The sequence below is a fragment of the Salvelinus fontinalis genome, chromosome 3 (assembly GCF_029448725.1).
Source record: "Salvelinus fontinalis isolate EN_2023a chromosome 3, ASM2944872v1, whole genome shotgun sequence".
Classification (NCBI taxonomy): domain Eukaryota; kingdom Metazoa; phylum Chordata; class Actinopteri; order Salmoniformes; family Salmonidae; genus Salvelinus; species Salvelinus fontinalis.
The window spans coordinates 49,752,468-49,768,139 of record NC_074667.1 but is presented as its reverse complement, the minus strand read 5'-3'; the positions used below and the strand labels follow the sequence as shown (position 1 = coordinate 49,768,139).

The following is a 15,672-nucleotide window of genomic DNA, read 5'->3' as shown; positions in this document are numbered from 1 at the left end:
AGAGTGAGCTGATCCCTCTTCAGATAATCGTGAACTCTGCTGTGTGTATGAATGTGTGTGTGTTCCTGTGTGTATGTGTTCCTCTGTTGCGTTAGGACTGTTCACTAATGCACTGCCAAACCTAACATTCCTCAACAGCTGACGCATGCAGCAGCTTAGACCCACACACACCTCTGCTATGTCTGCCGCATCTGCCCCAGAACATCTAGTGTGTGTGTGTGTGTGTGAGTGTGTGTGTGGGTGTGTGTGGGTGGGTGGGTGGGCGGGCGGGCGGGCGTGTGTACGTCCGTACGTCCGTGTTTGTGCTGATGGATGCATTTTAGATGTGTATTCTCACACGTTTGTACAGTTCAAACTGTGTGTGTCTATGTGTTTGTTGAGAGGATGAACATTGAGTGTTATAAGAGACAGCAGGGTGATGTCCGTGTGTCTGACAGTACTCATTGTCCCCGTAGTCCTAAGGAGAATGAGGGGCATCTGGAGAAAGGGACAATGCAGAGCACATACACACACAGCATTGTGCTCATTTAATGAACGTGTCAGAGAAGTAAGCTGATAAAAATGCACACCGTGGTCCTGCCTTTAGAAAGAGAATAGGAGATGTGCTACTGTGCTGTGGTGCAGCATGCGTAATCACCTCTCACAAACTACATATACACCTTGTACACACTCATGCATCTCTCACACATGCACACACTTACACACACAAAAAGTGTCCTGTACATGGAGATACACACATAATTCTCATGTACACACATACAAGGACACACACATACAAGGACACACACATACAAGGACACACGCATACAAGGACACACGCATACAAGGACACACGCATACAAGGACACACGCATACAAGGACACACGCATAAGAGGACACGCGTATACAAGGACACACGCATAAGAGGACACACGCATACAAGGACACACGTATACAAGGACATACGCATACAAGGACACACGCATACGAGGACACGCGTATACAAGGACACACGTATACAAGGACACACGCATACGAGGACACGCGTATATGAGGACACGCGCATACAAGGACACACGCATACAAGGACACACGTATACAAGGACACACGTATACAAGGACACACGCATACGAGGACACGCGTATATGAGGACACGCGCATACGAGGACACGTGCATACGAGGACACGTGCATACGAGGATATGTGTATACAAGGATACATGCATATACGAGGACACACGCATACGAGCACATGCGCTATCGAGGACACACATATACGAGGACACGCGCATACGAGGACACGCGCATACGAGGACACGCTCATACGAGGACACGCTCATACGAGGACACGCTCATACGAGGACAGGCTCATACGAGGACACGCTCATACGAGGACACGCGCATACGATGACACGCGCATACGATGACCCTGCGCATACGAGTACACGCGCATACGAGGACACTTGTATACGAGGACACACTTATACAAGGACAGACATATACAAGGACACGCGCATACAAGGACACACACATACAAGGACACGCGCATCTGAGGACACGAACAGAGAACAATAAAAAAATATCCATGTTTATACAAAAAAATATATTTTTTTGGTATACTTTCCACAACATGTATTCCCTATACATAGGATGATTACATAAACTCTTTAGAGTACATACTGTCCCTGATTCCAACACACAGTCAGACTCAGAGCCACAGCTGTACAATAATCCTGTCATTCCCGGGTGACTGATCTCTCCACCTCTCATTCCCTCTCTCACCTCCCCTCCCCCCATCTTTAACCTCACTCTTTCCCTGTCCTTCATCCGTGTACTCTTATTCTCTCCTCCTCCCTTCCCCTCTCTCCTCCTCCCTTCCCCTCTCTCTTCTCCTCTCTCTCCTCCTCCCTTCCCCTCTCTCTTCTCCTCTTTCTCTCCTCCTCCCTTCTCCTCTCTCTTCTCCTCTCTCTCCTCCTATCTTCCCCTCTTTCTTCTCCTCTCTCTCCTCCTCCCTTCTCCTCTCTCTTCTCCTCTCTCTCCTCCTCCCTTCTCCTCTCTCTTCCCCTCTCTCTCCTCCTCCCTTACCCTCTCTCTCCTCCTCCCTTCTCCTCTCTCTTCTCCTCTCTCTCCTCCTCCCTTCCCCTCTCTCTTCTCCTCCCTTCTGCTGTTTCTTCTCCTCTCTCTCTCCTCCTCCCTTCTCCTCTCTCTCCTCCTCTCTCCTCCTCCTCCCTTCTCCTCTCTCTCCTCCTCTCTCCTCCTCCTCCCTTCTCCTCTCTCTCCTCCTCCCGTCTCCTGGCTTTCTTTGTACCTGTATCTTTACTCCTACCCCCATCCCTGCTTACCTAAAATCTTTCCTCTCTCTGTCTCGCTCTCTCTCTAGCTCTCTCTCCCTCCTTCTCTTCCCCTCTCTCTCTCTAGCTCTCTCTCCTCTTTCTCTACCCCTCTCTCTCTCTAGCTCTCTCTCCCTCCTTCTCTTCCTCTCTCTCTCTAGCTTTCTCTCCCTTCTTCTCTTCCCCCCCTCTCTCTCTCTCGCCCCCCACCTCTATCCATATTTTTCTCTCCTTATCTCAGATCTTCTCCCACTTTTCTGTCCCTCCCCCCTGTCTCACACTCTGCCACATCTTCTCTCTCTTTGGTGACCTGTGTTATCAGTGGTTTGTCTCTGGTCTTATCTCTAACTACTTGCACTAGCAGAAGAGTGTTTTACTGTCTGGTTTTATTCTACCTCAGAGAAGGTCTCAAATTACACCACCAGGGGGCAGAAGCATCACACTCAACGACTCACAGGAGAGGAGATCGTTTCAGGGACTGAATACTCCGCTACTTAACATGTACAATATTCCCAGGTGAATAAAACCATACTAATGAATTGAAATAATCCAGTAAAACATGAGAGACAAGTTGATCGTTCATCTGTTGTCAGGATACTTAATTTAAGAACAGACTCCCAACACTGGGCCTGCTGACTCTGTAAGAGGCCTGTATCACAGATATTGACACACTCGTTCACTGGGGTGCTGAAACACTGGGGTGTGTGTGTGTGTGTGTGTGTGTGTGTGTGTGTGTGTGTCTACAGATACAGACATGTCGGAGTCTCCTGCAGTCTCCAGTGCCATCTGAATGTACACAACAAACAGTGTGTGTGTGCGTGTTTTGGCTTGTTTGAACTGAATGTTTGTGTATGAGATTATCTGTGCTTTAGTGTGTTTCTCATATATGATACTCTCTCTCTCTGTGTGTGTGTGTGTGTGTGTGGTGTGTGTGTGTGGTGTGTGTGTGTGGTGTGTGTGTGTGTGTGTGCATGTTTGGTGTGTTTCTCTCTCTCTGTGTGTGTGTGTGTGTGTGTGTGTGTGTGTATGTGTGTGTGCATGTTTGGTGTTTTTCTTTGTGTGTGAGTGTGTGTGAGTGTGTGTGTGTGTGCATTTGAGTTCTCTGCCTGCCTCTCTGCTGGACTCCTCTCTCTGAAGCTGTGTGTGATGTAGAGGGGATCACGTAGAGCCTCGGGGTAGGTGAGCCCACTGTAAACAATGAATCTGTGACAGAACCCTGGCCCTCACATCTCCTCTCCATCACCACGGGGCTCCCCATACAGCCCGCTACAGCAGGAAGGGACAGGGCCCGGAGCAGGGGAGGGGTGCTGGTGCTGGGACACACATAGGAGCCACTAGGGGACTCTCTCTCTGACTGCCCCCTCTGTACTCCCAGGGGCCGGTGCTGTATGAGAGGAGAAAGAGGAAGAGGTGGAGAACGTGTTTGCCATGACAGTGACCCTTATCCCATAGAGCATCCTACTCAGAGCAAGACTGACCAGAAAGGAGGACAGAGAGGACAGGAAGGTAAGACTGGTTATATTTCATTGTCCTCTTCTTTTTGAAGTCCCCACTCCTCTCTTTCCTTTAAAACAGAGGAAAACTGATTTGTTTTACCCCCCCCCCCCCCCCCCCCTTCTATCTCAGGATGAAGTTGTGGGGGAGCTCAGTGTGGCCTTTGCAAGTGGCCCTCCTTTTCGCCGTGGTGATGTTCTGCGGTTGCCCTGTGTCCGCTGGCAGCCGTAACCATCGGGGACAGACAGGTACAGTAGGACCTGCTCTCGACCCAAACCCCACATGAGGTTAATTTGTTTTTCATTGAGGCCACATGTGTGCCTGGAGTCTGTCATTAAGCATACCTCCTCAGTGACTCTTCATTTGTCCCCATGACAGCACACTAGGTTCTAGAAGGACCTGTTTCAGGGGCATGAAGGCAAACACCACGTCATTGGATAACAGAGCCCACAGCAAATAACATTTCAGTCATCTGCCAACTGTCACAAAATGTGTGATCTGAGATCCATTCGGAGTAGATAGACTGGTTAGTGGGCTATTATTTGTAAAACATTTCCCTGTGCTTGACTCATAGAAGGGTTAGTGCTACTGTAGGACATATAGACTAATGTAAGAGCTGCTTGCCTTAGTAGGAGAGTGTGAAAACTGGTTCAGTAATAAGCATACTAATATACACAACTTCTCCTCCCACAACTGACCCCACCCTCCCTATTTCCATTATCACTCCCCTCAGAGGAAGACCCTGTCCAGGGCTAAAACACGTTCGCCACCCAACACTAATTGACACCCACAAGCTAATGCGTTGTGATTTGCATAATTCATTACCATGGTTCCCCTTGTGGCCAAAAAAGTGACGAACACAACCCCATAAATATTTCAGGATGCCAAAGGGACAGTAGTGCTGAGTCAAACCTCTCCAGGCATGCCCTCCACCTCCACTTCCCCCAGAGTCTCTGTTTCTCATTTAATTAGGACTATTTCCTTCATTATCCTTCACCATTTTTTCTCTCTTCCTCAAGTTTTTGCCTGGGATGCAAGGTGACCTTTAGCTGGCACAGAAATGCCACCAGCATCCAGTGTTGGTGACTGATGGTATTAGTTTCTTTATGACAGAGGGAGTGGAGGCAGGCGCTGGTGAGGCGGTGTTTTCGGCGGTGGGGTGTGTACAGCACTAATTGCAGTCCCAGTCTTTTGTGAAGGTCAGCTGGGGTCTCCTCTGCCATCTAATTTCACACTCTGCTTTCCTTCCCCGACAACAGCAGCCAGACGACTCAGTTCCTACACTGCAGCGATTCATTAGAGCTTTTCTATTCATTGGGAGAAGTTAAGGACTTGTTTGCATGAATGCTATGTGTTATACCAAAAGGATTTGTAAAATAGAAAAGAATTGATCTGGTGTTACGATCCACACATTAGTTTTCCTCTGTTTTTGAGTTAGTGTTACTGTTCTGTTATTTCTAGTTTTGAATGCTGTGCCGTTTGTTCTGGTTCAATGTCCTGCTGTACCACAGGTGGCCACATGGTGGCTCTGGAGGTTAAAAGAAATAGCCTACCTCACGGAAGCACCTTTGTTTTCTCTCTCAGGCTCATTTACTCAATGTCATCAACAATGGCACTCTGCCGTTTTGACGGTGCTCACCAGGAAACAGCTACACTAATAGGAACGGAGAGACTGAATCTATAACCATGGAGGGTAGATTTGACTGATGCTTGTCAGGGAGAATATATAGGAAACATATAACAGCAGCTTGTTTCTTGTTTCCTGTCAATGTTTGCAGGGCCATGAAAGACAGTCGACTCCGAGTCCACTTCTTTGTTTTCTCACAGTAATGGTCTCTCTCTCCCAACAACAGTATCTGCTTGTGTGCTTGTGTGGTACGTGGGCCTTCTGATTGTTAAATGCACTGACCATGTAGATGTGGGATCTTAATTTAAGCCAGTTTTCTACAGCAGGAAAATAATCCAGCAGCAACAGGAAATATGAATTATTATGTGGATTATAGTTAATTAACATTTTTGTAGTGGTTGATGCATTTTTCGTAAGGGAAAATAAAATCTGAAATTTAAAAGTGTAAATTAAAAAGCCAGAAGCCTTTTTAAACCTCAAATAATCTACACGTTTTAAATGTCCTGCAACAGTGTGATCAAATTAAGATCCTACATCTGTACACAGTGCACACGCACACACACACACACACACACACGCACACACACTTTTAGTCCTCTATATACCATCAAACAAACTATTGTACTGCACACAGACAGATCACTGATAGGTGGCTGCAGGGTGCAGGGCTCTCAGGCCGAAAACCAATTTGTGTTGTGTTAGCTGTTTTTGGGCCCTAGCCCTGCCACAGTAGCTTTTGATCAAGAACAAGCTAGACCGGAAGTTAGGGGACACAGAGAAGCCAACACATCCACCCACCTGCCGGTGCTGCTTAATGATTTCTCTGGGCATTCACCTTTTTAAAAGAGAGAAAACGGTTGACTTTGTCATCTTCACTTTCAACAGGACATGTATGGCAGCTATACTGTCCCCTGACATCATTATGCACCTCACTCTGGGCAGAGAGAGAAGATGTTATTGCTGAGTGGGTGAGACTGTCGCTCCTCTTTTCTCTGTGAGCCTGAGTTTTAACATCACCGTATCAAAGTCAATGAGCCCACAACTAGACATATACACCTCACTGCAGTCACCTTCAGCAGACCAGAACCTCACTCCAATACTGGAGTATCTGCTGAGTGAAGATGCACCACAATCACCCTAAACATGCTTATCTCCCTCTTATAAGGGACTAATATTGCATATCTCTTGGGTAATTACCATAGTAAAAGATCATGTCTGAGCTCAGGGAGCTGAGAGCTGATACTGTATCAAACTCCTTGGCTTTGTTCAACATGTATGTTATTGTAACACATTGAAATGTGTCCAAGTAGCTGCTCCAGTTATGACACGAGGGCTTCAGACGAGCTACACTTGACAGTGTGAGTGGGGTTTGAATTAGAAGTGCTTCCTCTGTGTGTTTTCCTACTTGACAAACACTGCTTTGCGGTCACAGTGGGTGGGTTTTATTGGGGATAGATTTGCGTATAAATGAGGTGCCTGCACAGGACCACTCAGCCGTACAAACAACCTGTTAGATTAGCATAAATCTGTGGACGGGGCCTGATTTGGGCCTGTTAAACACAGATAATGTCAGCCTGATTGATGGGCTGTGTCGGATAGGAGCGTTCACAGCCGAGGAGAGGGGAGAGGAGAGGAGGAGGGTGGGATTGCAGGATATGATGGTGGGGTGTGGTGTGAGGTGGGGGAAAGGAGAGAGGTGGGGTGGAGATCGGAGGAGAGGGGCGGAGAGAGGAGAGGAGGAGGGGGTGGGAGTGCAGGATACGAAGGTGGGGTGTGGTGGGAGGTGGGGGAGAGGAGATGGAAGAGAGAGGGGTTGAAAGTGGAGAGAAGAAGGGTGCAGGGATAGGAGGGAATTAGTCAGTAGAAGGTGGAAAACAAGGGAGATGGTGAAGAGAGAGGGGTTAGAGGTGTGGAAGAGGAGGATGTGGATGGTGACAGGGGGAATGGGGGAGATAATAGTATTTACTCTAAAAGGGTTACTTTATGTGGAAGACAACGTAAAAATGTGTGAGGCCGTGGAGACATTTTGTGACATTACTCCATTTCACCAGAGCAAATATATCCAGACTTATTCTGTTACCTGAAAACATAGAGGCATTTTCTAAATCATTCTGATTTCATTCATGCAGGTCCTCATCAGCTCCATTGTTTAATTCGTTTAGGTGTAGCTCATGTTGCTGTTGTTGTGCTGCGGGTGCAGTCTGTGTCTGTCGTCAACATTGACTGAGCTCCCTCAGACAGAGACAGCAAATGTCTGGCCTTTCGCAGCAGACATGCTAGTCAGTTATTGACAGGGGAAAGACAGGCTTTTTGATAAATTGCACAATTCTGTCTGTCAGAATACATCAGTCGGCTGGCTGCTCCATCAGTTCAAAGGAGCACTGCTTAGTTTGCCACCCAGCAAACACTTGTCTGGTTGTCACAGGAATGTAAATGTGTTTTTATTTCAGCCTGAGCTGAGGTTTATTACAGTAAGACTGCCATTATACCACTTTGCGATCCTGAACAAGACGGTTTAAGAAGAGCACTGTGACATTACATCCTCTGCTCTCAGATACTGTTCGTATTTCTCTGACTCAAGCCAGTGCCCCAGAATCATCTTTATAGATCAGGGACAGTCAAGACAAGACATTGCTTCATGGTTACAGCAGTGATTCATACAAAGATATGAATACGTTATGGAACGCTGTACTTGAAATCAAATCAAATAATATTTTATTTGTCACACGTCTTAAACAACAGGTGTTGTTTGAACACTGAGCTATAGTCAATGAACAGCATTCTCAAGTAGGTATTCCTTTTGTCCAGGTGGGAGAAGGCAGTGTGGAGTGAAATAGAGATTGCGTAATCCTGGGATCTGTTGGGGCAGTAAGCGAATTGGAGAAGGTGCAGGATGTCTGGGATTATGGTGTTGATGTGAGTTTTTCAATGCATTTCATGGCTACAGATGTAAGTGCTACGAGGCGATAGTAATTTAGGTTACCCTGGCGTTCTTGGGCACAGGGACAGTGGTAGTCTGCTTGAAACATATATGTATAACAGACTGGGTCAGGGAGAGGTTGGAAATGTCAGTGAAGACACTTGCCAGCTGTTTAGTGCATGCTCTGAGTATGCATCCTGGTAATCCATCTGGCGCCGTGGCCTTGAGAATGTTAACCTGTTTTAAAGGTCTTACTCACGTCGCCTATAGAGAGCGAGATCACACAGTCGACTTTCCTTTCCTAAAACATGTTTTTCTTTTAAGTCGGATCCAGACTCATACAGTATAGATTGGTGGATGAGGAAAATACTTTAGAGAGAAAAATGAATTGAGAAATTGAGAGAGACACATGGAGAGAGAGCAAGACAGACACACACACAAAGAGAGACACAAAGAGAGACACAGAGAGAGAGAGAGAGACACAGAGAGAGAGAGAGAGACACAGAGAGAGAGAGAGAGAGAGAGAGAGAGAGAGAGAGAGAGAGAGAGAGAGAGAGAGAGAGAGAGAGAGAGAGAGACACAGAGAGAGAGAGAGAGACACACAGAGAGAGAGAGAGAGAGAGACACACAGAGAGAGAGAGAGAGAGAGAGAGAGAGAGACACAGAGAGAGAGAGAGAGACACACAGAGAGAGACACAGAGAGAGAGACACAGAGAGAGAGAGGAGAGAGAGAGAGAGAGAGAGAGAGAGAGAGAGAGAGAGAGAGAGAGAGAGAGAGAGAGAGAGAGAGAGAGAGAGAGAGAGAGAGAGGAGAGAGAGAGAGAGAGGAGAGAGAGAGAGAGAGAGAGAGAGAGAGAGAGAGGAGAGAGAGAGAGAGAGAGAGAGAGAGAGAGAGAGAGAGAGAGAGAGAGAGGAGAGAGAGAGAGAGAGAGAGAGAGAGAGAGAGAGAGAGGAGAGAGAGAGAGGAGAGAGAGAGAGAGGCAGGCAGGCAGGCAGGCAGGCAGGCAGGCAGGCAGGCAGGCAGGCAGGCAGGCAGGCAGGCAGGCAGGCAGGCAGGCAGGCAGGCAGGCAGGCAGGCAGGCAGGCAGGCAGGCAGGCAGGCAGGCAGGCAGGCAGGCAGGCAGGCAGGCAGGCAGGCAGGCAGGCAGGCAGGCAGGCAGGCAGGCAGGCAGGCAGGCAGGCAGGCAGGCAGGCAGGCAGGCAGGCAGGCAGGCAGGCAGGCAGGCAGGCAGGCAGGCAGGCAGGCAGGCAGGCAGGCAGGCAGGCAGGCAGGCAGGCAGGCAGGCAGGCAGGCAGGCAGGCAGGCAGGCAGGCAGGCAGGCAGGCAGGCAGGCAGGCAGGCAGGCAGGCAGGCAGGCAGGCAGGCAGGCAGGCAGGCAGGCAGGCAGGCAGGCAGGCAGGCAGGCAGGCAGGCAGGCAGGCAGGCAGGCAGGCAGGCAGGCAGGCAGGCAGGCAGGCAGGCAGGCAGGCAGGCAGGCAGGCAGGCAGGCAGGCAGGCAGGCAGGCAGGCAGGCAGGCAGGCAGGCAGGCAGGCAGGCAGGCAGGCAGGCAGGCAGGCAGGCAGGCAGGCAGGCAGGCAGGCAGGCAGGCAGGCAGGCAGGCAGGCAGGCAGGCAGGCAGGCAGGCAGGCAGATAGATGCTTCTCTGTGTTTAGAGGACTTCTGCCCCTGTGACCTCATTATGCCACCAGGAGGCAGCGTGCTCTTTGTTCTCCTTACTGCCTGTGACAGAGCACTCCGCCTCCCCAGCTTCCTGAATCTCTCCCTCTCCCTCTCCCTCTTCCTCTCGCACGCTCTCTCTCTCTCTCTCTCTACTTTACCCATGGTAGAAAAAAACAAGATTGTTTTTCAGATGGGGCGCTAGCTATCCCTTCTTTACCCAGGCATTGGTATGCAGACTGTGGTACAGGATGCCACACTAACAATGGGATTTTTTTTTAAGGGAATTTTGTGTTTGAGATAGATGTGAGAAATGGGATGGTGTGTGTGTGTGTGTTTGTGTGTGTGCATTTGTGTACCGTTTGTGTGTGTGTGTGTGTGTGTGTGTGTGTGTGTGTGTGAGCATCTATAGGTGTAATCCACCAGCTCCTTGTGCCCCTGGGGAGATTGGGACAGAGGACTGAGGAAAATGAAAACAGAGGGATGATGGCGGAGGAGTGCCCTCTGAGAGCGAGGGATCATTGGGAGGGCTTTCTGGAGAAGAGAACAAACAAACCTTAAATCAGGAAAGATGAGGGGGGCCATGGCCTGTCGAAATAGAACCTTCTATTGAGTGTGCATGTGTTTGTGTGTGTGTTAGAAAGGTTACTATGCTCATTCAACTCAGGGTTAAGCATGAAATGATTTGAACTTTAAACAAAGTGTTGTGAAATCTGACTTTAGCGTAGATGTAACATAGTGTAAATGGATTCATATTGAACATGTACAGACAGTTTGTATCCCACACTCAAACATTTCCCTCTGTCGTACTCCCACACAAATGTGTTGCAACCTTGTGTACGGACTACTGTAAAACCACACAAAACATCTGGGTAGAAATCTAAACACCTAAAGGTTATATTCATCAATAAGAAATAGCCACGAGAGAATTAAATCCAAGGAGTAAACAGAAGGGTAAAATTGTTAGGCTTCATTATGTGGAGAGTTTTATAAAATAATTTGTAACCAATGGCAGGTTGTGAGCATGTTGATAAATATTGAAATGTTACAGTTTGGTTATCCTTATACAGTACATACAAGGACAAATCATCAGAAATAGGGGTATTGTAAACCAGTTGGCTACTGTGAAAACATATCATGGTGTTGGATGCCATTTCTGACCCACGCAAAATTGTAAAAGATCACCTTTTCTACGTGACTTGTCAACTGATACAGTATCTCCTGTCTCTCTGCTTGACATCCATCAGCTTATCAATGACATTCAGATAATGAGTGGAGTATATTATATACAACCCAGGTATTTCAGCAGGGCATTGTACACTACAATATCATTCCAAATGGTAGCACATAGAGTGACTCTTTACACTTTGTAACTGATAATGATGTAGAATGATGGTGTAGTATTTATAACCACATCTATATATATGATTTGGTTTTCACTTCAACATAAAATGTATACATTTATGAAGTAAAAATATAGAAATGTACAGTGTTCAGCAGTTATCAAACTATATACATTAACTAGGCACTACATAATGGTTCAGCAGTTATCCGTTTTTAGTAGTTTGATTAGGTGATAGTTAATTGTATTGTTAACAAATGACAAGAAAATCATATCAAAAGTAGTCTAAATGGACAACTATATTGCATTTTGAAAGCAGAAACTTACAGTAGATTGATCATGTATCCAAATTGAAATATGTATTTTTATTGCAGTGAACAAGTTACTTTGTGAATTTGTTTGTGCTTAGTCAATTGAAAATATGTACCACATACTGGTGAAAATTGCAACAAAGTTATAAAAAAAACTGTATTATGACTAAGAAAAACATTTGGTTTGATTATATCCTCATTTAAATAACGTTAGTAGAATTGTCTTTAGAAGATAACCCTGCACACATGAAAGGTCAGGCTTTTAATGTTAATGATGCTGTTGAGCTGAGAAAGGACCTCAGTGTCGACATAACTGCAGTTACTCTTATATTGAAAATGAAACTGTCTGCCTCTTTAGAATAATTCCTTGTGTTTATACAACTGTAAATAATTCAACAGTTCTTTCTATTGTAAAAACTCTGAATACTCAATGTGTGGTTTTGTCCATTATTGTATTTTGATAGAAGTGGCTGTTTTTAAGTGCAAATATTGAAATACTACTGCACCAGCAACCACATTGAACAATGTTATATGGTCTCTCTCTCTCTCTCTCTCTCAGCCTCCTACCAGGTGAAGCAGGGGACGTGTGAGGTGGTGGCCATCCACCGCTGTTGTAATAAGAACAAGATTGAGGAGCGTTCTCAGACCGTCAAGTGCTCCTGTTTCCCAGGCCAGGTCGCTGGCACAACCAGAACCAGGCCCTCCTGTGTGGAAGGTAAACATACATTGTGTATGTGTGAGAAGATCACACCAGAGCTGTGTTTGAAGGTCTTGATGAATTCACCTCATAGCCAGACACAGGAAGCTGGCACGAGCTTGAATAGTCTCACAAAGTGCTTTAGCTCTCTACTTCATGATAAAGTGGGTCTGTATTTCTCTGTTGTGCACAGTAGTCTGTCCCCCATCCTGTCTTTAGTATATCATGTAACATTAAAGGTTGGGGCCACAGCAGGCTAATGCAGGTAATGGAGGATTATTCTGCACTGTCGCCTTCCTCCTCATATCCCTTAGTGGATTATAAAAGGAAAGGGAAATATACTACATCTGTCAGCCTGATGTTTAAAAGGAATGATTTAATTTGGGAAAACATTCCATTTCACATCTATTCAAGCCTTTCCACCAGATACCAGATGTTCATAGAAGAAATCTCTTGCACTTTGTCATATCACTAGATTCAACATGGTTGGATTATGTTAACACAAATAAGACCCTGCACTAAGAAGAAATATTATATTTATTAAAAGATTGCGGGAAAAGGTTTGTGTGTGTTTGTTTATGTATGTGGAAGAGGGTTGTATGTGTATGTGAGAGAGACTGATGGATTGATGGAAAATTGGAGCGAGATGAAGTTATAAAGGGGATGGAGTTGTTTTAGCGATGCTAGTGAGAGAAAACCCAGGGATCATTTTGATCGAACTTCCATTGCCGTCTGTTGGCTCTAACGGTTTATGCCCTGGAGGGAGAGACAGAGCCACTGAGTGGCCATGTCCGAATACCCATATGTACGTCCTAAATAGTAGATATAAACACAACAGCTCTTTTTTCATTAAACTATTTGTTCTTTCCATGATATTTAAAAATGTTGTTAGTTAAAACAGTACAAAACAATTGATCTCAAACAACATAGTCAAGCTTAACGTTGCACGCAGGCTACGCCTGATTTAGAATTACCTCATGATTTACCCACCATTTACCAAGAGACTTTTATATTATATTTTTATTTTTTTATTTTTATATCTATATTTTTCGTAGTTGTCTATTTACCACCACAAACCAATGCTGGCACTAAGACCGCAATCAGTGAGCTGTATAGGGCCAAAGGCAAACAAGAAAATGCACATCAAGAGGCAGTGCTCCTAGTGGCCATTGATTTTAATGCAGGGAAACTGAAATTCCTTTAACCTGTTGGGGATGGGGGCGCTGTTTAGACTATTTATGCTAATGTGGCTAATTTTTTAAACGGCTTCCCACAAAATCCTTGATCGTACAATATGCATATTATTATTATTATTGGATAGAAAACAGTCTATAGTTTCTATAGGAGTTGAAATTTTGTCTCTAAGTGGAACAGAGCCCATTCTACAGCAATTTCCCTGACATGGAGTCAGATTTGAGAAACGTTGGCCACTTTTCTGAAGTCATTTAAACGGGCACTGTCGTTGCTATGACTATACGGACACTTCTTACGTCTTCCCCTGGATGCCTTTACGTGATGACGATTCCAACGGGCTCGATTGCTCGTTCACAGGCCCTACAAATGAAAAAAACCTTTAGCTAGCAAGTCTTTTCTTGCTGCGTAACGCGCGTGGAAGACACCGACCCTCTCCTGTTCCAAGCGTTAGTTTAGCCTGTTATATTTCTCCGGTCATCTTTTCACTCGTTATAGGAGTTACAAACATCACAAAGTAGTTAATTTAAAGCGTTTTATAGCAATTTATATCCGTTTAGTGCGATTTTGGGACATTTATTTTTGCAACGATGTGAAAAGTTGGTCACGCTTTTCAGTTCATCCCGAACGTAGTTGACATTTCCACATGGCAAGAGGACAGCTTTCCACCAAAAGACGATTTCTCCCAAGAAAGGATCCTTTGCCCAAGATACTGATGGAAGAACAGCTCAAGGTAGGACATTTTTATTATGATAAATCGTGTTTCTGTCGAAACATTTTAGTGGCTTAGGACGCCATGTTTTTTGACGTAGCTTCGCTTGGCGCAAACTGTATTGAAAAGTAAGGATAAATTAAAAAATGTAATAACGCAATTGTATTAAGAATTAAATTGTCTATCAATCCCTGTCCACCCTATATTTTTTAGTCACGTTTATGAGTATTTATGTATAAGAGTAGATCACTGTCTAAGTGGCGCAAGGACGTTTTCTTTACCAGCTTGTCTACATTTCACATTGTCTAACCATGATTTTGGTGGCTAAATATAAACATTTTCGATCAAACTGTATATGCATGTTGTAATGTGATGTTACAGGAGTGTCATCGGAAGAATTCTGAGAAGGTTAGTGAAAAAATTAATATCTTTTGGCGATGTTGACTTTTATCGCTCACTTTGGCTAGAATCAATGCTGGGCTGCTAATTGCTATGTGCTAAGCTAATATAACGATTTATTGTGTTTTCGCTGTAAGACACTTAGAAAATCTGAAATATTGTCTGTATTCACAGGATCTGTGTCTTTCGATTCGTGTATGCTGTGTATTTTTACGAAATGTTTGATGATTAGTAGTTAGGTAAACACGTTGCTCATTGTAATTATTCTAGTCCATTTGTGATGGTGGGTGCAATTGTAAACTATGCCATATACCTGAAATATGCACTTTTTTCTAACAAAACCTATCCCATACCATAAATATGTTATCAGACTGTCATCTAATGAGTTTTTTTGTTGGTTAGGGGCTATAAATATCTTAGTTTAGCCGAATTGGTGATGGCTACTGGTGTTGGTGGACAAATAAAAGATGGTGGAATATGCTAATGTGTTTTTAGGTAATAGATGTACATCTTTACATATTGTGTCTTCCCTGTAAAACATTTTAAAAATCGGAAATGTTGACTGGATTCATAAGATCTGTGTCTTTCATTAGCTGTATTGGACTTTAATGTGTGAAAGTTAAATATTTTAAAAAAATATTTTTTTTGAATTTCGCGGCACTGGTTTTTCAGTGGGGGGGGGGGGGGAGTGCCGCTAGCGCCACGCTGATCCTAGACAGGTTAAGCAAAGGATCTTTTTTCCATGTCACCTGTGCAAATAGAGGCGACAAAACTCTAGATCACCTTTCCTGCACACAGAGACACATACAAAACTCTAGATCACCTTTACTCCACACACAGAGACACACACAAAACTCTACTCCACACACAGAGACACATACAAAACTCTAGATCCCCTTTACTCCACACACAGAGACACATACACAACTCTAGATCACCTTTACTCCACACACAGAGACACATACAAAACTCTAGATCACCTTTACTCCACACACAGAGACACATATAAAA

General features: G+C 45.2%; 1 protein-coding gene across 1 annotated transcript in view; it reads left to right on the top strand.

Annotated features, from left to right (window-relative positions):
• LOC129851040 (chemokine-like protein TAFA-4) overlaps positions 1–15,672 on the top strand; it is a 47,711-nt gene that overhangs the window by 12,410 nt on the left and 19,629 nt on the right. The window contains exons 2-4 of the mRNA XM_055917206.1: positions 3,686–3,816; positions 3,937–4,052; positions 12,222–12,377. Of these exons, the coding sequence (XP_055773181.1) occupies positions 3,938–4,052; positions 12,222–12,377 (271 nt within the window). The 5' untranslated portion in view covers positions 3,686–3,816; position 3,937. The remainder of the gene's footprint in view (positions 1–3,685; positions 3,817–3,936; positions 4,053–12,221; positions 12,378–15,672) is intronic.